The 21,779-nt window shown below is 57.5% G+C and overlaps 9 protein-coding genes and 1 non-coding gene across 10 annotated transcripts; 4 read left to right on the top strand and 6 right to left on the bottom strand.

The window, feature by feature from the left end:
* Nucleotides 1-1,374: 1,374 nt before the first annotated feature.
* Nucleotides 1,375-1,454, bottom strand: B0T26DRAFT_t148. The gene has a single exon. It is a non-coding gene; the product is annotated as a tRNA-Asp (tRNA).
* A 376-nt stretch (nucleotides 1,455-1,830) lies between these two features.
* Nucleotides 1,831-2,592, bottom strand: B0T26DRAFT_751565 (uncharacterized protein; the record flags this gene model as incomplete). The annotated part of the gene is made up of 1 exon (XM_060445390.1): nucleotides 1,831-2,592. One exon carries the CDS (start codon nucleotides 2,590-2,592, stop codon nucleotides 1,831-1,833), a length of 762 nt encoding a protein of 253 aa, XP_060296314.1.
* A 1,060-nt stretch (nucleotides 2,593-3,652) lies between these two features.
* B0T26DRAFT_675816 (uncharacterized protein) lies at nucleotides 3,653-4,715 on the top strand (the record flags this gene model as incomplete). Its single annotated transcript, XM_060439885.1, has 4 exons — nucleotides 3,653-3,811; nucleotides 3,998-4,062; nucleotides 4,174-4,379; nucleotides 4,426-4,715. The coding sequence occupies 4 exons, from the start codon at nucleotides 3,653-3,655 to the stop codon at nucleotides 4,713-4,715; spliced, it is 720 nt and encodes a 239-aa protein (XP_060296315.1).
* Nucleotides 4,716-5,849: 1,134 nt separating this feature from the next.
* B0T26DRAFT_675817 (uncharacterized protein) lies at nucleotides 5,850-7,631 on the bottom strand (the record flags this gene model as incomplete). The annotated part of the gene is made up of 2 exons (XM_060439886.1): nucleotides 5,850-6,183; nucleotides 6,406-7,631. 2 exons carry the CDS (start codon nucleotides 7,629-7,631, stop codon nucleotides 5,850-5,852), a joined length of 1,560 nt encoding a protein of 519 aa, XP_060296316.1.
* Nucleotides 7,632-9,078: 1,447 nt separating this feature from the next.
* On the top strand, nucleotides 9,079-10,112 carry B0T26DRAFT_710121 (uncharacterized protein). Its single transcript, XM_060441966.1, has one exon. It carries the CDS (start codon nucleotides 9,256-9,258, stop codon nucleotides 9,691-9,693), a length of 438 nt encoding a protein of 145 aa, XP_060296317.1. The 5' UTR covers nucleotides 9,079-9,255; the 3' UTR covers nucleotides 9,694-10,112.
* A 606-nt stretch (nucleotides 10,113-10,718) lies between these two features.
* B0T26DRAFT_710123 (uncharacterized protein) lies at nucleotides 10,719-13,378 on the top strand. Its single transcript, XM_060441967.1, has 4 exons — nucleotides 10,719-11,191; nucleotides 11,264-11,535; nucleotides 11,595-12,568; nucleotides 12,890-13,378. The coding sequence occupies exons 1-4, from the start codon at nucleotides 10,935-10,937 to the stop codon at nucleotides 13,031-13,033; spliced, it is 1,647 nt and encodes a 548-aa protein (XP_060296318.1). The 5' UTR covers nucleotides 10,719-10,934; the 3' UTR covers nucleotides 13,034-13,378.
* Nucleotides 13,379-14,428: 1,050 nt separating this feature from the next.
* B0T26DRAFT_751570 (uncharacterized protein) lies at nucleotides 14,429-15,035 on the bottom strand (the record flags this gene model as incomplete). The annotated part of the gene is made up of 2 exons (XM_060445391.1): nucleotides 14,429-14,597; nucleotides 14,671-15,035. The coding sequence occupies 2 exons, from the start codon at nucleotides 15,033-15,035 to the stop codon at nucleotides 14,429-14,431; spliced, it is 534 nt and encodes a 177-aa protein (XP_060296319.1).
* Nucleotides 15,036-15,956: 921 nt separating this feature from the next.
* Nucleotides 15,957-18,075, bottom strand: B0T26DRAFT_740879 (Alpha/Beta hydrolase protein; the record flags this gene model as incomplete). The annotated part of the gene is made up of 4 exons (XM_060443899.1): nucleotides 15,957-16,815; nucleotides 16,883-17,307; nucleotides 17,367-17,694; nucleotides 17,762-18,075. 4 exons carry the CDS (start codon nucleotides 18,073-18,075, stop codon nucleotides 15,957-15,959), a joined length of 1,926 nt encoding a protein of 641 aa, XP_060296320.1.
* Nucleotides 18,076-19,119: 1,044 nt separating this feature from the next.
* B0T26DRAFT_298635 (uncharacterized protein) lies at nucleotides 19,120-20,691 on the top strand. The gene is made up of 2 exons (XM_060434242.1): nucleotides 19,120-20,082; nucleotides 20,359-20,691. Exons 1-2 carry the CDS (start codon nucleotides 19,571-19,573, stop codon nucleotides 20,462-20,464), a joined length of 618 nt encoding a protein of 205 aa, XP_060296321.1. The 5' UTR covers nucleotides 19,120-19,570; the 3' UTR covers nucleotides 20,465-20,691.
* A 118-nt stretch (nucleotides 20,692-20,809) lies between these two features.
* On the bottom strand, nucleotides 20,810-21,497 carry B0T26DRAFT_751573 (uncharacterized protein; the record flags this gene model as incomplete). The annotated part of the gene is made up of 2 exons (XM_060445392.1): nucleotides 20,810-21,362; nucleotides 21,436-21,497. The coding sequence occupies 2 exons, from the start codon at nucleotides 21,495-21,497 to the stop codon at nucleotides 20,810-20,812; spliced, it is 615 nt and encodes a 204-aa protein (XP_060296322.1).
* Nucleotides 21,498-21,779: the final 282 nt, after the last annotated feature.

A 21,779-nucleotide genomic window follows, 5' to 3' on the forward strand; every position in this document is an offset into this window, starting at 1 on the left:
TGCGCGCATCCAGTAGTTTGCTCGAGATCGCCGCCCAGCTTTGGTCGTAGTGCTAGCCAGCATGGCAGGAACGCTTTCCAACTCATGAAGCTCGAGTTGGGACGAACTGGCCAAGCTCTAATTCGGCAGAGGGAATTAATACTTGATACGTGTATGCACAGACCAAGTACTCGCTGAGGGAAGGAGCACTGGATCGTCAGAAGGAACGCCGAGTGCCCAAGTTGTAAGTGTTGGGTGCCAAACGCCTAACGGGGGCGGGTCTGTGTAACGTGGCTTGGAATTTAGGGCTTAGCTCCTTCCCAATACAGCACACGGCAACTCTTTGTCGCATATTTTTCTCGCCTCGGCAAACGGCTGCCTAGGGTGTGGAGTGCCTTGCGAGGCACGGGATCTACTGCTGAGGAGGTTCGCACAAACGAGGCAGCTGCGTCTTGATTAAGTTATCGATCGTTTATTAGATGGTCGTGGTAGCCATATGGGGAATGGTACGTGACGACGACGACGACGCACTGAGCCAGACACAAGTGCTTCGCATCCATCTTATCGCGGAAAAGGGCGACAGAGACTGCAAATTCGATAAACAACGGCGTGGTTGTCTGGAGCGTCGGGCTCGGGAAAATTTGATTTGGGACTGCGGAGACTTCTGTTCGCACGTTCACGCATTTTTCTCGATCAGCGTGATAGTAGATATTCCTTTTCTGGTTTCAGTCCAAGCCAAAACCGCCACCAACACGGTGTTGAAAACCCACGCTGCTACAAAGCAGCTGGTGGCTGTAAATGCCTGGGCGGCTGGGCCTAAGCTGCTGCACATATTATTTCTGGCTGGTCGAGTTTAGACTCAAGAGTGGCAGTGCAAACAGTTCCTCGACGATTTGAAACCGCTAGTCCAATTAAGTGTCGGGGGTGAATCCATCCTCCCGAGACAGATATGCGTGACGTTTTTTCCAGGGAAATGGCGGCAGCGCTGGCGAACAGATCCTGATAAACATCGAATCGATAGCAGATTCTCCCGGCCCTCCTATCCAGTCGCCAGTGTCCAGCCGAGCTCAACGGTAGCGAGCCGTCTCGGGTTGGAGTGTGCTTAATGCTTTGCCAGAATACGAAAACCAATTTAAGGTAGGGAACTTGTTGTCCACTCCCGATTAGTGTGCCTTGCCATCTTGGCATCTGGAGAAAACAGGGTCTGATACCAATAGTCGGGTTCCATTTCCATCTCATCACAGCCATGTTTCGTCCCAACTCAATCATTTAAAGTCACTACAAGACTTGCGAGCACAATAACAACGGGCGGCAAAAAGAATATTTGAAAACGACAACTTAAAAAAACAGGACCATCGAGTTTGCAGCGCTGCCGATGAAAATGTCAAAAAGAAACTCTCCCGCCGGGAATTGAACCCGGGTCCCGAGCGAAATCGAATGACAAGCTCATATACTGACCACTATACTACGGAAGATCTGCAGGTGTGGACACCCGCCGTAGCGCTAGTTGGCTGATGGAAGGAGAATTGGGTGTTGAGATCCATATGTGCCCACTCCCCGAGTCAGTCAACGGGCACACGGTGCTTGACTGAATTAGGGAAGATCCCACGTTATGGTTGAGGCCGAGAAACAGATAAGAAACTCCCATATGAACCGACATTGACCGTTATTAACATTATTTCCAAGCCTTCCAAAGTTGCAGCCAAGAAATTAACTCGTAAACCCAATCACTCCCTTAGTTAGACAAAAACAAACAAACAAACAAACAAGCAAATAAACAAACACTAACGCTTAAGTTCAACCCAAAAATAAAAACGAGCGAGAAGACACTTTCACCCCTCCATCCCAACATCAATACCCAGCACAAGCAGCCGGCAACGCCGTCACCTCGCGACAGCTATCCACGCCCGTCGAGACCACACACAACTGATCACAAGCCACACCTTCCGCAACCCACACGCGGTGCTCCTGGCCCGGAATGTCGAGACGCCACTGGCGGGCCGTGTCCGTGTCGGCGACGGGCGCCGACGCCTTGTACCCGGGCCGGCAAGCGCACGCGGCGCGCGGGTTCGGTACGCGCGGGTCCGGGAAGATGCACGTCGGCGCTGTGGTTGCGTCGCAGTGGTTGCTGTGCACGGCGCACCCCGCCGGGCAGGTTGCTGGCGGCGCCTTGCAGGGCGGTGCGGTGCCGTCGGGGCAGGTTGTTGGTGGCGGCGCCTTGCACAGCGGTAGGGGGCCGTCCGGGCAGTAGCTGCCTGGAGGTAGGGGCGGGTACCCGGTTGGGTAGACTCTTTGCGTGACGGTCACGGTGATGTGGTTCACGGCGCCGCAGGTTGGGTTGGGGCCCGGGTGGGGGACTGGGGGGGTGGGGGGATAGTAGATCTCTGTGGATGGTGTGTACGTCGACGAAGTATAGGTGGACGTCGAAGGTGTATATGTTGACGTCGACGGGGTATAGGTTGAGGAAGACTTGTAGTAAGAAGTCTCGGACGAGGTGCTGTACCACCGTGAGGTGGGGGTTGACGAAGCGTAGTCTGGCGAATTTGTCGAGTGGGCCTCGCCATAGACCTCTGAGTGTCTGTAGTCCGCCTCGTAATACGCTCCTAGCGCCATTGCCGGGACAAGTGCAAGTAGAAATAGTTGCATGGCCGCAGAGCCGCTGGGCGCGGGCAAGATAATTACAATTTGTTTTGGTAGACTTGAGGGTACAAAACCAGAACTCTGGCAAGATGAAGAGCAACTCCACTTTGACGGTTAGTCTGCTCATTTATCTCCAAAACAAAACCACAGTCGATCCGGGAGGCAGCCACCCTTTGCTGCTCAGGACATGCATGCAATCACCTTACTCACTTTGCTACCATTGCAATCGTTCTGGGCTGAGGCGGGGAGACCTGCGGCCAGCAAGTACTACAGTCACTGAGCCATGTTTCTTTGTTCGTGGCCGATCGAACCGGACCAGCCTCGTCGAGCTCCCCACAGCCAAGACTCAATGCCGTAGGGCTGAGCGACTCTAGACCCGGTAATTCCCTAGCCTATCGCCGCAGCCGAGTGGGCTTTGCTTGGCAGACTTGCGTCTTTAAGCTTGTTTCAGCTCTAGCTTCGGGCCTTTTGCTGTGGATTGCGGGGAGGCAGCTCATCAGCTTCTTTGAAGGGGTTCTTGGCGATTTGAGCTAAAGTCATCTACCCCCCTTTCCGTTTGCGGAAGTGCCATAAACAATTATTCTAGCGGACAGCTGAATGGGCTACAACAGCCACCAGGTATCCAATCTCCGCCCAAATGGGATCTGCCAACAGCTCTGTTACCCCATATCTTGGCAAGCCGACTTCAACCGATCAGCCCACCTGGAATCAATGGATGCGGCCTAGATCTAGAGTCGGGTGGCGCTGGAAGGACTCAGAGCTGCTTCTAGCTCCCGAGATCAGCCTTGCGGGGCTTGGCTCGCGCACAAAAGACTACAGAGAGTGTGTCAGCTGTCCAGCCACAGAAAGGTAGCGAGGTGAGCATCAATGATTCTCCGCTCTCAAGGAGTAACTACTTCTATCCCCGCATCTCGACCCATCCGCCCACGGCCAGATCTTGCTGTAGACTTGACTGCAACAACTCTTCTGTGACCTGACAGTCGGGTCATTTTAGTCGTCACACTGCACACTCGGGCGGCATCGACACGTCACAATGTTGCGAAACTGCAGCTGTACCATCCTCCTGCTGCCGGTGGTGCTGCTATTGCAGGTGACGGTGCTGTCGTCCGGCATCATCTTCCTGCTGGCCGGCACGGGGGGCATTGACAATGCCGAGCACCTGCCCAGGCTCTCGGGCGTCTACTTCGCACTGGTACTCGCCCCCACAGACAGCACATATCCATACGAACCCCGCTGACATGCTCTCGCAGATCGACACGGCCAAGTACGAGACCACAGCCGGCAAGGAGAAATACCACGGCCTCCCAGACTCGCACGACTAATCCAAGCCCAAGGACTTCTTCGCAGCCTTCCCGGCGCTGACTGCAGCGGCAAAAAGAACGGCGACAAGTACGAGGCCGACTACTGCTCGCCGTGGGGCAAGCAGCTGTTCGACCAGCAATGGTAAGCCTTTTCCCATCCAACACGCACAGCGATCGCCAGAAAACGTGCTGAATCGCCAGAGAACGTGCTGAATCGCCAGAAAACGTGCTGACATTAGTGACACGCAAACAGGCTCTGGCGGGTGTGGGGCGTCGACCTGGTCGAGAAGAACTACATCACCAGCTACCCGACCCTCATCGTCGCAACGGAAAACCGCGTGCTAATTAAATTATCGACAAAACCAGGTCTCAGCCATCGGGATGCTCCTCGCCGCGGCAGGAGGGCACATCTTGACGAACAAGCTGGTCGCCGACATCGGCAGCGCATCGTCGGGCAGCGTCAGCGCGCAGTAGGGCGACACGTTCGCGCGCGTGGCGTGGGTAGCTGGCGGGCTGGCGGCGGCGGTGGCGCTGTGGGCGCTGATCGCGGTGCGCGAGCACCGGGTGCGCGTGCGGACGGGGCGGTCGCGCATGGCGGCGCGGCGCGACCGGCGGGTTGGCGACGGCCCGTCGGCGTTCTGTGTTCGTGGTGCCAGCTACAAGCACCTCTCGGCCGGCAAGGACGAGATGGCTGGCTTGCACGACCACGGGTATGCGTCGCATGTTGATCTCGTTGGCGTCCGGGCGCGCACGCCGTCGCCATTTGAGCCGATGCGGCATGTAAACGTCGGGTAATGATGGGTCTTGTTGAGAGGTTGTTAGGGGTTGGACAAACAAACAATGGTTTTGACAGTTTAGGCTGGGGAGGGAGTGGTATGATGGATGATGGTGGAATTTCGGTGTTTAGGCGTTGGAAGTTGGTTGGTAATTAATTTGCTTGGCTTTGACTGGGGTTGGTCTTTATGTTATTGTTTTTGACGCGATGAAGGAGACACTCCTTCATTTACGGAGTGGTAAATGGTAATTAACTAGAAACAAAAACCTGACTCTGCACCTCTTGTGTTTTTTTGGAATGATTTGAGACTGCTTGTGGGATACTCGTTCCTACTTGGACTTTTACACTTGGAGTTTGGAAAGACAAGGGACGGGGGGTTAGCCATGTCAACTTCTGAAAGTATCGTATCAGAGATCAGAATAGCTTGACAGATCGTACTTTGATAAATTATGAGTTAATGAAAGACTGGGAGTTACTAGTATGCCTGAAGAAAAGGAGATCTTCAAACAAGGAAAAAGAGCAGATGCTGCAACGCTGTAGTAATGCTAGGTACCTAGAAAGCGAACCAAGGAAAGCAAAGAAAGAAGGACAAAATGAAATGCAACCGAGCTCCGGCAATGCAGCGCTCCACCAGCCCATGCCCGACCAAACATCAACACAACACAACACAAACACACGGCGCGGGTACAAGGATCATACACGCACTGTACAGACAGACCAAGACAGACCAAGACAGACCAGGACAGACCAGGACAGACCAGGACAGACCAGGACAGACCAGGACAGACCAAGACAGACCAGGACAGACCAAGACAGACCAAGACAGACAACCCGCCAAGCAGAGCGTTCCCGCCGCCCCGCCTGCGCGCAACCAGAGAGCTCGAGCAGAAACAAACCCCGTCGTCTAGAAAAACAGGTCCGCGAGCACGCATCTGGTTGGTTCCCGGCCGCCACCGCGCCAGACCAAAATCCGCCTACACCACCAAAAAACCGCCGCCGCCTGGAACCTTTTGTGTGCTGGGACATACCATAGAGGGCCAGTCCGGAGCGCAGCGCGCAGCTGCATGGTGAGCGACGAGTCCAGCACCCGCCCGTATTATCTACCCTCTTGCGAACCAAAGAGTGGATAGAGCGGAACCGGATCGGCGGACCTGCTACAAGCCGTCGGCGCCCAGCACAACAAGGACCCAGGCGTCGTCGGCGTCGGCGCCGTTGACGTCGGGGCTGGTCATCATCATGTTGTCGCCGTCCATGTCATCATCTTCGTCTTCTTCTTCTCCGCGTCGCCGGAAGAACCTCCCCCTCGCCGACCGCGGCGTCTTGGCCGCTGCGGCTGCCCGCGCCGCCGGCGACGGGATTGTCGTTGCCGCGTTGCCGTTGCCGTCGTACCACCACACGCCGTGGTCACTCACAAACCCCTCGGCGCTGAGGATGATCTCCCACGACACGAGGTCGTCTTCCGAGTCGTCGTCGTCGTGGTGCAGGCTGCTGTCGCAGCAGTAGTGCGTCGAGTCGAAGACTAGGTCCGGGACTGGTTCCTCCGTTGCAGTTGATGTTGCAGTTGATGTTGCAGTTGATGTTGCAGTTGATGTTGCAGTTGATGTTGCAGTTGATGTTGCAGTTGATGTTGCAGTTGATGTTGTTGTTGCTGTTGTTGTTGTTGTTGCTGCTGATGTTGTTGTCTCGATCGTTGTTGTCGCCGTCGCCCACGCCGACAGCGTGGCCGACGCGACGGGAAAGCCGTCGTACCAGTTTGCCAGCTCGCGCTCCGTCTGTGTTGAAGCATTGAGGTAGTAGCGCCGGGCAGGTGGCGGCGGTGTGGTTATTGTTGAAATTCTTGGGGGTGCTGCGGTGGTTCCGGTTTCGGCCGCCTCGGCCCCCTTGTCCAGCCCGTAGCTGATGGTGACGCGCGGCGAGGGGGCCCCGCCGAGCAGCACCATTTTCATCGGCGACGGCGGCTCGGACCAGACGGGCGGGAAGATGGCTGCCGGATCGACGCCCGTGTCGCGGTAGTGCGAGACGACCACGCCATCGTCGGACGAGATCAGGAAGGCCGCCAGCGCCGAGTCCTCGCCAAATGCGCCGCGGGACATGTCCAGCGGCAGCGAGAGGTCGGTTGGGTTGTTGGATTGTGGGTCGAGCTTCGTGCCGTGCGCGCTGCGGCCGCGCTTGGCGGGCGGGCGCGCCTCGTAGACGTTGAACAGACGGGGGGCGCCGTCGTGCACGATGGCGTCGAAGCCGAAGCCGGACCCGCGCTCGAACTCGTTGTCGTACAGGATGCCGCGCCGGTAGAGGTCCTCGACCTGGATGTCGTCGCCGGGGTCGACATAGTCGCCGCTGCCGTGGGGCTCGGGGAAGTCGTCGTTGCTCCCAGACAGGAGGTGTTGGCGGAAGGTGCGCTTGTTCTTGTTCTTCTTGCCGGAGCTGCTGGGGTTTTGGCTCACGAGGAGCGCTGGGTTAGAGGTCTTGGAAGTATGCGGGTCACGGAAGGCATCTTGGCGCTCAAGCGAAGGTGGCCGGCGGCCACCCTTCGCTGTGCGGTCACTCGGGAGGTGAAGGGCGGAACGGGCGAGGTCGCCACCCTCGACGATCTCGACGGCACGGCCCTCGCGGATGTGGCGCTGACCCCTCTGTTCCTCTGCGCCGCTACTCCTGTCCCACCAGCCGAGGGATGGGGCGTGCTGTTGTCTGTTCTGGGCCTGGTTGGCAGCGGCAAGCGTCAGGTAGTGCTGCTTGACCTGCTCATCGTCGGGGTTGTTCCAGTAGGCCTGCTCGGCGTAGTAGAGCTTTTCTTGGCTCCAGCCGGAGAGGGGCCGGCGGCGGTGCTTGGCGCCGGGGAGGGCGTCCCCGGTCTCGGCCCGGCCCGGGAAGTACCGGCGCTCGAAGACCGTTGGCGATAAGATTGTTTCTCGAGAGGCGTCGGTTTGTCTCGCCATGGTGGGCTATTTATAAGCTTGTTTCGGAAGTCGGACGAAAAGGGGGGTTGGGGGGAAAGGCGTGTCAATGACACGGATGTGGAAAAAGTGTCAACACTGCTCTGCAGCACGCCCTTGTTGTCACGGCGCAGGGGCGCTAGTGATGCAGTGCCGAAAAGATGACTGACTGACCGGAGGCGGGGATGGTGGTGGAAAGTGCTCGAGAGGGCCGGAACCTGCCTGTCTTATAGAGTGGCTGCCCCGGCCGTCCACCAAGGACCACTTTATTGGTCCTGTCTGAGGTCGACATCCGAGTCATGGGCAACCGCCCGGCCGGCCATCTCAGAGAGGAATCGTGTCTTGTCATCTTTGGCGTATCGAAGTGCTGCACCGTTGGTGCGTCCCGCTGCAGCGCGGCCGGTGACTCAAGCCAAGCCGTTTCGCGCTGTCCAGGCGTGGTGCTGCCTATTACCACATGGTCCAGAGGGGGTAAGCTCATTTAGCGATCAGGCAGGGCAGGCAGGCCGCTAGAATCCCCTAGGAAGGCACCTGCTTGGCGCCAAACGGGCGCGGCTGGCCTGCGTGTCGCGGCTTAACAGAATGGCCAGGCAGTTGGGCGCGGATGCGATAGGGCGAGATTAAAAAAAATTCCTTTACGATCGCAATCCCGCTCTGCGCTGCAAATCGTACTGGTGAGGAAGCGCATCACTGATTGACGCTGATGATTAGTTAAAATCGGTACCCCACCTCACCTTCCCAAGTTCCAACGTCCCAGTTGCTCGGTTGGCACTGCCCCGCAACCCCGCTATCCCCGACTTTTCCAGGTTGTGTCCCCTGACAGTGGACCACGAGGCAGACTTCGCGCCTGCCAAAAAGCCGAGTCCGCCTAAACGCATCACCACCTGACTTCGCGAGGGAGGCGCTTCACGAACTCGATCGCGGATGCGAACTGAGGCTCGGATGGGATTGGCCAGTTGCAGTCAGATGCCATGATCCAAGTACAATCAAGCAGAGAAAGAAAGCGACAGACTGCATTTGACGGGCTCCATTTCCCTTTTTTCGTTTGCACTTTCGTGGGCCAACGTTCAGTTGGGCCTTGGAACAGCGGGGACAGCGCCGGCGGCCGGCGGCCCGGCCGTCGCCGTTTCAACTCTCTGGCCTCAGCCATTGCGGGTGGGGCCGCTGACACTTTCCCGCCATCAAACCGCGATGCACATTTGCCGATGCACATTTTGGCGACCGTGAATTTGCAATTCGCGATTGCCAAAGTGTCTCGCGTTGCTTATCTGCTGCCGGATCCCTATGCTGGATTCTCCCTTGCCGAGATAAGTAATCTTCAAGGTTTTGGTCATCTTTGAGCCCAATTAAGAGTCACCTCATGCGTTCACCAAATATCCGAGTTTGGGAAGATCTAGAACCCGGAACTTGTTTTTACTGACGCCCAAACACTTCGTATGAAGCATGGAGAATGAGATTGAATTAAAAAAAAACACGGGAGGACGACAAAACAAGATCGCCAACAAATACACGTGCCAATCCCAAGACACTTCGCCAGAATGCAAGGTGAAAAAAGCCCCATGATAAGTCGATTTACAAGAAAATCCAACGAAATGCCATCCATTCGTCCCCCCACAACGCCAGCCCCATGCCCATGCAACCCCCATGCAACGCCAAACGACTATTATGGTATCCGTCCAAGACTTCCCATCGTCCTCCAGATCTGGAGACAAGCGCATGCAATCCCGTTGCGCTCTTTTTTGTATCCAGCATGTTATTTACTCTCGCACATTCTGCCCCATCGATGCTATGGGCGGTAACTTATTTATACCGAGATCTCTTTGTTATGAGCGTGGCCCGGGTGGTGATGCCCCAGCATGAGGTTGTGGCGGGACAGGCCGCCGCGGCTGCACTCGTGCACCATGTAGAAGAGCGTCAGCAGGACCAACAGCGCGAGGGTGGCGCCCGTGATGCCGTACACGCCTTGCAGGTCAGCCTTTGTCAGCGGCGTCACGTCCTCCGGCGCGGGCTGCCCGGGCACGCCGTTGAGCACCTGCCGCGGTTCAATGTTGAAGAAGCCTGTTAGTGGCCGCATCTCTTTCCCGCCTGATGCGCTGCGGGATTTGCAGTGAACGAACGAGTGTGGCGAGCGAGCGAGCGGCGAGGCTTTGCTTTGGGTCGGGAGGAGGTGAACTTGTCCCCCTGATGGTTTGACTTTGGGGAGGGCAGAGAATAAGATCAATGCGAACGGAACTAAGGAAGGGGGTGGATCTGCACAGGGTAAGTACAGCTGGGTTATATAAGGTACATTGGATGGGGCCGTCAGAAGCTGGCCTTCCGATGTCCGAGCTTCCGTCGGCGGACCGATTGAGCAGGCGGTTTCAAGAGCTTGGCTGGGAACCGGCCCGCGTAATTTTAATACTGCCGACAGAGGCGGAAGTGGGCTGATGTCCGCTTGGTGTTGGCGCCGGGTGCCGTTTGATGCGACGCTTCGGAGACGCGGTGGTGACGGGCCCTACCACTGGCGGCCGTCGCACCTCGGTGGCACCGTTTCAGACGGGTCCAGGCCATTTGTAGACCCTAACCCTGGCGAAAATCGGCCTTCTCAACTTTACACCTGCTTCAAGGTCGAGTCCGGATTTTGACGCAGCAGTTGACATGTAACTATGCAAATGGAAAACGGTTTTATATGGAATAGTGAGTTAGATGTCGGCACTGTGCATGTCAATCACGGCGCAGTGATGAAAATGTGAGGTTTTCTTTGTTTACGTCTGAAACTATTATGTCCCGAGTCTTCAGCAACAATACCGCAATTAACCGAATCAAGTGAACCAACTGACAGTAAAGACGCTCGTTTGTAATAATACTATCGCAAGTTCCCTCTCTCGCTATTTTTGCAAAACGCGCACCATAAAAATGTCTAGATATGGACGCTTGGCTGGAATTACAACCAAAGAGGCTGCGCTTTGAAGCTATTGGGCCGATATGGTGTCTCCTTGCATTATCAGGGAAAGCTGTGGAGGCGCAGCTACAGTTACTGGATCGGAGCTGCAGGAGCGGATGCCACGGCTCGCAGTGGGGGGTTTCGTGGTCCCCCAACCCTCTCTCTTCCCCATGAGCTACGTCTGGCAATCTTTGCGAATTTTGAACCAAGTCCGTGCCTAATGTAAATGGAGCTGCAGCCAGCGTGCACAATAGCGCTCATGCTCTGGACTTGCATCTCCAGCAACTCATGCTCTGGACTTGCAACTCCAGCAACTCCAGTAACCTTGTGTTCTGAAATTCCAAAGCACCTTATGAAGAAGCCCAGACGGGTTCCGGGGGGTCATGATGTCTTCTACTAGCCGACGCGAGATGCTGGACAACCACCAGAGCATTCCGCATATAGCAAATGCGTTTGCCACCATTGAGGCGCTGAGGATCAACAGCGATGTCAAATATGCCGCGTCGCAGCAGTTCAACCTCTTGGACACGGCCAAGTCGCGAACCAGCATCGAAGTCTTGACTTACAACCAAGTCATGGCGCTGCCAAGGATCGACGAGACAAGCGACCCACCTCGGCCAACCGGGCGGGTCAGGATCGTGTAAGCTAGTCTCTGCGTGTCTTTGTGCTGCTACCAGCCACGACTCGACGTACTGACAGGCGCCGACCCCAGAGCGGCCAAATGCCTGCAGCTCCGGACGTGCACCAACGAGGGCGGCCCGCTGCCCGTCTTCATTCCCTTCCGGCACCAGACGGGCACGTGGGTCTTTCCCTTCGAGTCGGAAGCCCACCTGCAGCGCCTGTGGACGGCGATGCAGCTGCCCCCGGGGGCGGCAGCCCGCATCGCCTCAACCCCGGCCATGTATCTCACGACACACTTCCAGGTCTACTATCCGCCACCTGGGACTCCCGGCGGCAAGACAACAGCTCCCACCAACCGGCTGGGTAAGATATCCCCTCGCCGCGTTCTCGTCTAGACCCCGTTTCCTAACCATCATCCCCAGGCATCACGCTCAAGCTGCCGGACTCGGCGATCGTGGGCACAACGGCGTCGCTCGCGCTGTCGCACTGCCACGAGACCAACACGACGGAAGGTCTCGTGCTGTGCAGCTCGGACGCGGACCTGGACGCGATGCTACGGGCGGTGCTGCTGGCCGCGGACGTGGCCGCGCACCCGGCCGCCGTCCCGGCGATTGTGTACAGCTACTTCCGCGACGCGCTCGAGCAGAAGATCGAGGACACGTGGCAGGAGACGTTCGAGCTCGAGACCGACGGCGGCCAGAGCGGCATCCTGCTCGCCCGCGACGGGTCTGTCGTGACTACGGGCAACCCGCTGCTGTCTTCGGCACGCCCCCCGGCCGCGGCCGCTGCCGCTCGCAGGGAAGATGAAGAGGAGGCTCGAGGTGCGAGCATCCCGCGGTTTCTGATGCCGCGTGTGCAGCTGTCCGGCGGGAGTAAGACGCAGCCGGCGGCAGGGGTGCCGCTCAAGACGCTGTCGCCGGCAGCCGGCACGGCGCCGACCGGAACGGCGGCCCAGTCGCTGGCGGCGGTGCGGGCGCGGCGCCCCAAGGACCAGGCGGCGCTCAACCAGCGGTCGATCGGGCTGGCACAGCTGGCGCTCGGCTGGGAGAACTACACGCAGGTAGTCGTGTTGGGAATCGACCAGGTCAGCCGGTTCGTGGCGAAGCACGCGCGCACCCTGGCAGCATCAGCAACGACAACGCCGGCTCAGGAGCGGCAGCACGCCGCCGTGACCGAGCAGCTGCGGTACCTGGCGCAAAAGGCCGCCTGCGTCAACCTGCGCTCGCACTACCTGCGGGGCCGCCTGCAGGTGCAGAAGGACGAGGTCAACAACCACCGCGCGCTGCAGCTGGCCAACAACTCGAAATCCATCGCCGTCGCGTCGTGGATGGAGGGCACCGCCATGAAGTATCTCGCCGTGCTGGGGCTCGTGTTCCTGCCAGCTGCGTGCATTGCTGTGAGTTTTTTTCTGTTTCTCCCTTTTTTTAACTCTCCCCTTTTTTTTAAACGAATAAGTGAGGAACGGAGACATTCTCCCTCTTCGGAAGCGGGGAGGAAAGAGCAAACAATCACTCAACCCCGAGCTATGCTCACATTTTCACCCTTGACATTCTCACCCTTGCCATTCTCACCTCTGGCATTCTCACCCTTGTCATTCTCACCCTTGCCATCCTCACTATCAGCATAGGCACAGCAGCGCTGACTCACCTCACCAACCCCACCTGCCCGTTTGTTGTGATGATTGACTGATTAATATCCGCCGTCTTGGCATGGGCAGGCCATCTTCACCGTCCCCGACGAGTTCTCGTCGCAGTACTGGACCACCACGGTTCTGGTCACGCTGCTGATTATGGCCATGTGCGTGCCCGCCACGCGCTGGAAGAGCAGGTCCGCCGAGCACTTTATCGGCAGCATGGCGTGACTACCTACCTAGTCAGCGGCTGCTGTTTGGTTTGGGGTAGAGTATTGTGTGAGGTGGAAAAGCACGTGGGTGTTTGGGTCAAAGGCTTGGCCAGGGGGTTTCAACGGCTTCTTTGTGTTTTATGGCTCACGACTGATGATTTGACGATATTGGACGATATTGGTGCAGGTGTTTTTACTTGGGTATCTCTCTTAGTTGGCTAGGTAACTGTGAATCTTGGACTCGGCCGTTGCTATTTTTGCAGCTACTGGGCACCGCCTTTTGTGATTTATCTGCGAGTCTTCTTGGCATCAATCTGAAGCAATTAGCCGCCAAATGGGCAATAATTAAGAGCTTTGATCAGGGCACCCCATCAAAAAACCAGGGCACCCTACTGGGGGGGTCTTTGACACGTGCCAACGCAGGGGCCGCTTTTTGTATGGTAAAATGCCGTATTGCATGGCAGCCACCCAACGGCCTACTGAGCACTAATAAGGAAGCCCGGTGAAGTCAAGATGACACTAATCCGTATTTACATGTTTAAATGCAGGCCCTGGTACGTGCAGTTGGCGTTCTAAGGTCTAGAAGCCAGGTTGGCAGCCTCAACACTACGGAAATGCATCACCATGTTAACAAATCGTTTCAATCATAGACTTCACAAGCCACTAGCCAAATTCCACGACTTTTGGCCAATCTGCGTAGAAGCCTAGGCCTCAGGGGTTCTCAAAGGCCTAACTGGTAGCGAGGAAATCGCCAAAATGGAAAACACCTTAGATTCGGGGCTTTTAACGATTTTAGCAGCTTCAGCGTTGTTGACCCGGGCGCCCGGGCTGCATAATACGCGCATGGGCGGCGAGATGGTAATTCAGGATCTCAGCGGCCTAAATTAGGCCCTCGGCATCAAAACTTAGGCCCTCAGCATCAAAACTGTGAGGGCCTGGTCCTCCAGGCCTCCCAGACGCTCTGCCTAATCAGACGCCAGTTGGGTGGATCCACCCGACCAGCCAGAGGGATCCACCCAACTGACTAATGGAAGCTCGGCCAAAGCCCCACCTTGAGACGCCCTGGAAGAATCTCGCGAGGGGAGGCTTTTAAGCTTCTTTTCCCTTTTCCCTTTAGTTTAGAATCTTCGTCGATAGCGCCCAATAGAGGAGTTCCGCCCTCATTCCAAGCCGACCGTGACAAAAACTGCCAACAGGTGCCAGGAATGCAAAGTAGGATGCCCTGATCAAAGCTCAGAATTAAGCAGCACTTGTTCCCTTGCTTCTTTGGCAAAACCGCTCATCGGGAATCACGCAGCAAGAGGCACCGCGCACAGTTATTAGAACCCAAAATTTCTTCTATATTTTCTAAAGACATTTCCTTTTGAATCCTCTCAGCGCGGACAACCCTTCCGGGGAGAGGCCGCAAGCCGGCTCAAATCGGCACCTCGAGGAAGCTGCTAAGGTAGTTGCGCTTGCCGATGGGCACGCCCTTGGCGCGCAGGATGGCGAAGGCGGTCTGCACGTGGAAGAAGAAGTTGGGGATGGCCTGCTTCAGCGCGGCGTCCTGGCCCGCGAGCTTGTACACGCTGCCCCAGAACGGGCTGTTTTTCCTCTGCTAGTCAGCGGCGAATGCACGAAACAGGAAGAGAGACAGAGATGGAGAAAAAAACTCACACTTCCACAATCTCCTCGGCCCGCGCATCGATGGTCGCCGCGTCGGCGGCCGCCAGCAGCGCCTGCGCCGAGGCGATGCGCGCCTGCAGGTCGGCGATGGTCTTCTCGTTGTCGGCCCACGCGGGCGCCGTGTCCTCGGCGCCGAGCAGGCGGGCCAGCGCCTTGCGCACCGTGGTGGTGGCGGTCTGCACCTGGAAGGTCAGCGGCTTCATGTCGGCGATGAGCTGCGCCGACGGGTACTCGGCGTCGGCATCGAGGCCGGCCGACTTGGCGTGTGTCGCGGCCACGGCGAGGATGTGCGACAGCGTCGTGAGACCACGCGTGAATGTCGGGAGGACCACTTGGGAGAGCGTGAGGGGCGCCATTGTGGGCTGTGTGCGGTTGAGGGAGGTTGAGGGGTGTTGGGTAATTGAATGAAGAGGGAAGCTAATCGTGTCTGGGTGGATATTCTGCTGCTGCTGGGGTGAAACTTGGAACGGCGATCGAGTCGACGAACAAGCCCGGCTTATATACGCCTATGCCTCTGCCTCTGCCCGTGCCCGTGCCGTCCATCGTCGGATGCGCTTGTGTTTAGTAGGTCTGATTACTCAACTTGTGTAAGCCCCGCGGGGTTAGGATGGCCAAGGCATGACTGCCGCGTCTCAATGCGGACTAAGCGCATTGGGACTATGGTCCTCCCGCTGACGAGTGCGACGATTATTAAATGTCCATTACAAATCGCGTGCTTGCTAATTCGCGCTGCAGTCTGCGTTACACAGTACGACGCTAGCCGGTCAAAACGCGCCCTTGGACTACTCGAGCGAGCGGTGTAGCTGAGGCTTGTCTAATGTTGGGCGTGTCTGGCAAACACCAAAATTGAGTGGAAGTGCTATTATCACGACATGGCGCTTGGCGCGTTGCCGAAGACGGAGGCCAGCGCGAGGTGCCTTGCATCGGTACAGGACTAGGAGGGGGCCCCAGGAGATGCCGTCAGAACCCTATCTCGACCGCTGATTCGCGCATCTGTGGTGCCGCCGTGAGGATCTGAGGGGAAGCGACACCGCCAATCTGGGTCGTCTTGTCGCGGAATCCAGGGGCGCAATGTCGCCATCAGGGCCAGCACGATAACGACCCAGGGGAACAATTGGTAACCCTTTTGATATCTATTGTATAAATTATACCTGTTTTGATTAACCCCTTTCACCGTTTCCATTGCCTTCTGAATATCTTTGCATCATTTGCTCCGTATATCAGGTGATTTTCCAATGTTACTCTCGACAGACACATCAAGAACGACCTAGACCTCGTCATGCTGGAATGCTCGGCGCTAAGGCCTGGTAGACGGCACACCTTGCTCCGCGGCCGCCCTCCCACGTGTCGGCCGGGGCGAGGGCGAAGGCGTTGCGCAGGCCCGGGTTGGCGAACTGGGTGACGTTGGCGCCCCACGTCGTTTTGAATGTGTACGGCGTGCCGCCCGTCTCGTTGATGTTTAGCAGCTTTGGATTCGCATCGCTCCACGCAGGCCACGCGGACGCGCCGTTGGCCGCGGCGGGGTTCGCCGCCGACGCGCCGCCGTTGGCCACGACGTCGCTGATGGCCGGGTTGCCGCCGACGACGAAATTGCCCCAGATGGTCCGGAACGCCAGCTGGAACCCCGGCGCCAGGTTGGCGTTCTGCGGCCCAAAGTACCCGGCCACGTCGGCCCCGTGCGTAGCCAGCGGCACCGAGTACTGGTACAGCCAGGCAGATTGTGTCGCTGTCGTGTACGCCGACGCCATCCAGTACGCGGGGCACACGAAGGTCGCCTCGCCGTAGATGTTGTTGGCGCGCTGCTGCTGCCCGTTGGCGGCCTGCGAGACGTTGACGGCGTTTGCGCCCGCCGTGTCGAGCCCGTCGGTCTCGAACCGCGGGCCCGACGGATCCGTGGCCGCGCTGTTCGGGTTCGCGGCGAGGATCAGGCTGATCTGCCCCTCAGACATGTTGGGGAACTCGAGGCGGAGCCACGCAACGAGGTCGTCCTGTGTCGCGATCGTCTGCGGAACAAACATGGGGCCCTCGTTGGCGTTGTTGCTGACGAGTAGCTTGTCCCCATTTACTCGCTTGGCGGCCAGCTGCTCAGTCGGGCGGCCCGTGATGTAGACGTTGTCGGTGACGGGGTAGAAGGCCCTGGAGATGCGAGTCAGCCTGTGGGACGTCCGCCGCCGAAATTCGGGGACGCTGGGAGGGAACCCACCAGTAGCCGTACGGCGCCTGCTGCGTGACGTTGAAGTTGGCCTGCTGCAGCACAGCCGTGTCGCTGCCGACGAGACAGGCAAAGACATCGCCACTGGCCGGGCACCCGGCCGCCACAGACAGCGCGTAGTACCTGCTTGTCGGCGAGGCGTCGTCGTGCTGGTGCTGGAATGGCAGGTACGGCGACGCGGCGATCGACTTGTCGAAGAGCACAGAGCCCAGCGCCCCACCGACGGCGAGCCCGTGGTACATGACCGAGCCGGCGCCGGCAGACTCGCCCGCGATGGTCACCGACGACGCATCGCCGCCAAACTGGCAGGCGAAGAGCTTGACCCAGGAAAGAGCCAGCGCTTGGTCGAGGATGCCGGCGTTGACCGCACCCTTGTCCTTGACCTCCTTTGAGGCGAGGAAGCCAAAGGCGCCGAGCTGAAGTGTGTCAGCTGTCCGATGCTTGGAGCCCAAAGGAGTCGGCATCCAATACTCACCCGATACTGGATAGACACGACAACGAAGCGCTTGTTGTTGGCGTTGATAAATTCGGCCATGGCCTGCGTGCCGTCGCCAAGGCCGTAGCCGCCGCCGTGGATCCATACCATGACGGGCAGGTCCTGGGCATTAGCCGGTGCGTAGACGTTCAGAAAGAGGCAGTCTTCGTTTCCGGGCATGAAGGCGGCACTGGGCACCGACGGCAGAGATTGGGGGCACACGGGCCCAAAGCTCGTGGCCTGGACGAGAGGGGGATCTTCCTGCACGGCAGGGAAACGGGGAGGCTGCCATCTCAGACCCCCGACTGGGGCGTCGGCAAAGCGAACGCTGAGTCGTGCCAACGAGTTTGTCAGCAAGGAGTGCGTGATCACGGTGGAAACGGGGGCGGCAGTACCCTCTCCACGAGTTCAAGCCTGTGGACGCATTATAGGAGCCCTGGTACTTTGCGTATCCGACGTCGACCACGAGCGAGTCGGGCGGTGAACAGGTCAAGGCACGCTTTGACGGCGCACCCGGATGCCCAGTCGCTTCCGCGACATTTTGGACGAGTTCGGACACAAAGGTGGCCGCGACGTCGCCAGCTTCTGCGGCCGCCGTCAAGGCCGGGCCGATGCTGGCCAAGTCTGGAGATGAGGGGGTCCCCAGTCCGCTACCAACGACGGCCAGCAGGGCTGCAAGGCGGCATGTTATCCGGGTCAGGGCGGACATTTTGTGAGCTCGGTCGACGATGGCTGCCTCGTTGAAGTGGAAACAGGGGAAGGAGGTCCGGGGACCATTTCAACAGCAGAAACTCCCCAACAGCGGGGACGGCCGACTTTAATCAAGAATCAATACGAGACTTGGGTTGCACCGCAGGCCCATTGCCATTTGTGAAGATTAAACCTAGAAAGCCGAGCCGCGGTGCGTTTCTGGGGCGCTTAAGATGACGGGTCCTTGGGCTGGGTGGTGTGCGGGCCGAGAGGCCGAGAAGGCGGTCAACCATGTGCACCAGGCCATGTTGACGGACGTAGCTGTCTCTGTGTTCCTAGCCGTGTCCACACTGTTAAAGCATTCCATCTGGGTAACCTAGTGGCACGGCGGTAGCTCCAGAGGCCAATCTCGGGTAAATGTGTAAAGTGGTGGACGATGCGGCATGTGTAAAGTGGTGGACGATGCGACAGTGTAAAATGGTGGACGATGCGACAGTGTAAAGTGGTGGACGATGCGGCAGTGTAAAGTGGTGGACGATGCGACAGTGTAAAGTGGTGGACGATGTGACAGTGTAAAGTGGTGGACGATGCGACATGTGTAAAAATGGCGGCATGTCAGGGGCCGCCGCTCAGCGTCCCGAGTCTCTGGCACCTGTGCAGATCTTGGCGGAAATACGTTTAGCGGGTGCGCCCGTCAAATTCCAGTTCCAACCGTCTCAAGTGCCGCTCTATTACCCGATGAGTAGGTAGGTAGATAACTAGCCATTGTCCTAAAAGGCCGTTGTCTTACCCAACCCACAACAAAATTCCAGGGCCGCACAAGCTCAAATGCCCACCCTTCATCGGCTCGGTCCATACAGGTAGTCGACAGAGATGTCGGCGAAAATATGGCCGCTGCTGTTGCTGGTGCCGGCCAGCCGTCGGCATGCGCAGCCACCGATTATGTTTAGGTGACGTCGTCGGACAGCCAGTAGAGCCAAGACAAGCATCAGCCGTTTCTTCACCGACGCGGACCCGCAAACCGCGATTGGAGGCAGATTCCTCAAGCAACGTGTTGAAGGGTGTGGCTGTGCTGCGGGGGAGGGGGGCATGGCTACCGTTTTGTGGCTCGGTCTGGGCGCAGGAGTCTGGCTTGTCTGCCAATCGCATTCGCGTTGGCTTTCGGGAACCAATGGCTGCGCTACGAATACCTAACGGATCCGCTTCTGCGTGGTTGGCGGGCTTTCGGGACCAATGGTGGTGCTGCGGATACGGATACGCTTCTGCGTGATTGGTGGGCTTTCGGGGCCAATAGCCCACGTCCCCGACAGCTCGCTGGGCGTTGCGTTGGTGGCTGAGGCAGAGCATTAGGTTGGGTGCGAACGAGGGGGGAGAGAATATTAAAGCCTCGTCTTTGTCCGATGTGAACTGCTTGGCCATAGTTACTCATCTTTTTCCGAGTTTCCAGAGCTGCAAACACAGAGAATTGCTCACAGCCTCTCCATCCAACCACAACCACAGCACGCACTCCAAACATGCCTTCGACACCCACCATCACCAAAGTCAGCACGGCGAGCACGAGCTCCTCCTCCACGCTCTCCACCACTGCTCCGACCGCACCGGCCAGCACAAACTGCTGCGGCACAAAGAAACGAGCAGAAGCTCCCGCCCAAACCTTCCCCCCTTCCGCGGCGCACCGCACCACGTACCTCGCATCGCGCATCGGCGGCACGATCCTCGCCGTCGTCCAAATCACGCTCGTAGCCGTCGCAGCCGGCGCGCTGCACCGCCGCCACTGGACCGACTTCGGCCTGTCGCCGGCCATCGCCGTGCTGTTCTGGCACGCCGCCGACGTGGTCCTGGTGCTACGTTGCGGCCAGCGCCACCACCGGCTGGGCAGGGGCGTCTACGACGCTTTGCTCGCGGCCGGATTCTGTGTCGCGGCCGGGTTCTGTGTTGCGAATGGGCTGCTGCCGGCGTTGAGGGAGGGTGATGGCGCTGCTGCGGGATTGGCGGGGGGGATTTTGGCGTCTATGGTTGTGCAGGTGTAAGTTTTTGTTTCTTTTTCTTTTCTTTTCTTTTCTTTTCTTTTCTTTTCTTTTCTTTTCTTTTCTTTTCTTTTCTTTTCTTTTCTTTTTCTTTTTCTTTTTCTTTTTCTTTTTCTTTTTCTTTTTCTTTTTCTTTTTCTTTTTCTTTTTCTTTTTCTTTTTCTTTTTCTTTTTCTTTTTCTTTTTCTTTTTCTTTTTCTTTTTCTTTTTGTTCTGGTTTCTCTCTCTGTTATGTTGAGAAAAGGATTCTAACTGACTTTGTTGTGGCGGTTTAGGTTCATCTGCTCCTGCATTGCTGTCGGCGGGATCCGCGACGTCATCGCCTTCCGCCGGGCCGCGCGTCAGGCGGACAAAGAAGGGGTAGCCGAGACGGAGGTTTGACGTGGGAGTTTGTGGCGGATATTGTTCATAATTAGCGGCATGGTAATTGGATTGTTGTTGGACCTGGTATAGACTGGCAAGGAGGTTGGAGCTTGCTTTACCGCGCATAATTACACCCTTTTCATTTCCATCCTTCGCTTTTATTTGGGGATAGTTATTGAATTTCTGTTTCTTTGAAAACGAAAAGACGAAGGCAAGGCGTCACTGCCTACGGGGCTTGGTGATATAACAAACTTCACGTGCCGGTAAAGTAATCATGCTAATTATTGAGGCAATTAATTAGGACAAACAGGACAGAAAGCCGATAGCCCTTCTCTTATCCGAAGCTAGTCAATGCCGCCCACTCTACACACCAGAGACGCGGATGCTCAAGTCAAACATCTTGGAGGCCTGCGCTAGAACATAGTCGGACTCGTCACTGGTGTCTCTGTGCCAGTGGCTGCGGCCCTGCCGAGCTCTGTTCTTGGTGCCACCGTCAGCCATGTTCTTTCCCCTCTTGCTGTTGTTGCTAGAGCGGCCGCGCCGGGCCAGCTCCTTGACGCCATCTCCCAGCGCAGTCGGCACTCGTGTCCTGTCGAGTTTGTTGCCCTTCTCCTCGGACACCGTCGCCATAGGAGCCCTCTTGGCTTCCGTCAGGGGAAGGCGGGTGTTCTTGGGAGCACGGCTGACGTTGGTGGGCGGCTGCTGCTTTGGCTTGGGCGCGGGCTCGGGTTCTAGCTCGGGGCAATAGTCCGAGTCCGGCTCGGTGTCGGAGTCGTCATCGGACCGGACAGGGGCACCAGAGCTGGCATCGTCTGCCGGCTTCGCGTTCTCGCACACAAAGGTCTCGGCAGCTTCCCTTGTGGAAAACGACTTGTGGAGGTTGTCCTTGAAGCCGGTGACTAGGGCGCGAGTCTCTCTGTCGAGGGCAGGTCATGAGTTGACCGAACACTGGCACGGCTTATAGACTGAGACTGGACAGGGCGACCTACTCCCATGTGTCAAAAACACCGACTTTCCTGCCCACTGCCACTGCATAGTACTTCTGGCCCATGTTGCAGTGTGGATGTCTTGTTTTTGGATTGCTGGTTGAGTCAAACGATGGGTGCACAACTCTAGTGGGAATTTTAGGGTAAATCAAGTGCGCAAGCCGAGACAGCTCTCTGATTGCGCTTTCAAGTGGGTTGCGATATGAAAGGTTCCGGTCTTGTCGAAGACAAGAACATATTAATTTATGGGCCGTGAGCCAGCGTGAGCCTCCGGAGCCTTGGCCGCACAACAGTGTTGCGATGAGGCCTACCGCTATCCTCCCGCAGTGAGGCCCTCAGCATTATGC

Source organism: Lasiosphaeria miniovina (assembly GCF_030549165.1).
Source record: "Lasiosphaeria miniovina strain SMH2392-1A chromosome Unknown B0T26scaffold_4, whole genome shotgun sequence".
Classification (NCBI taxonomy): Eukaryota; Fungi; Ascomycota; class Sordariomycetes; order Sordariales; family Lasiosphaeriaceae; genus Lasiosphaeria; species Lasiosphaeria miniovina.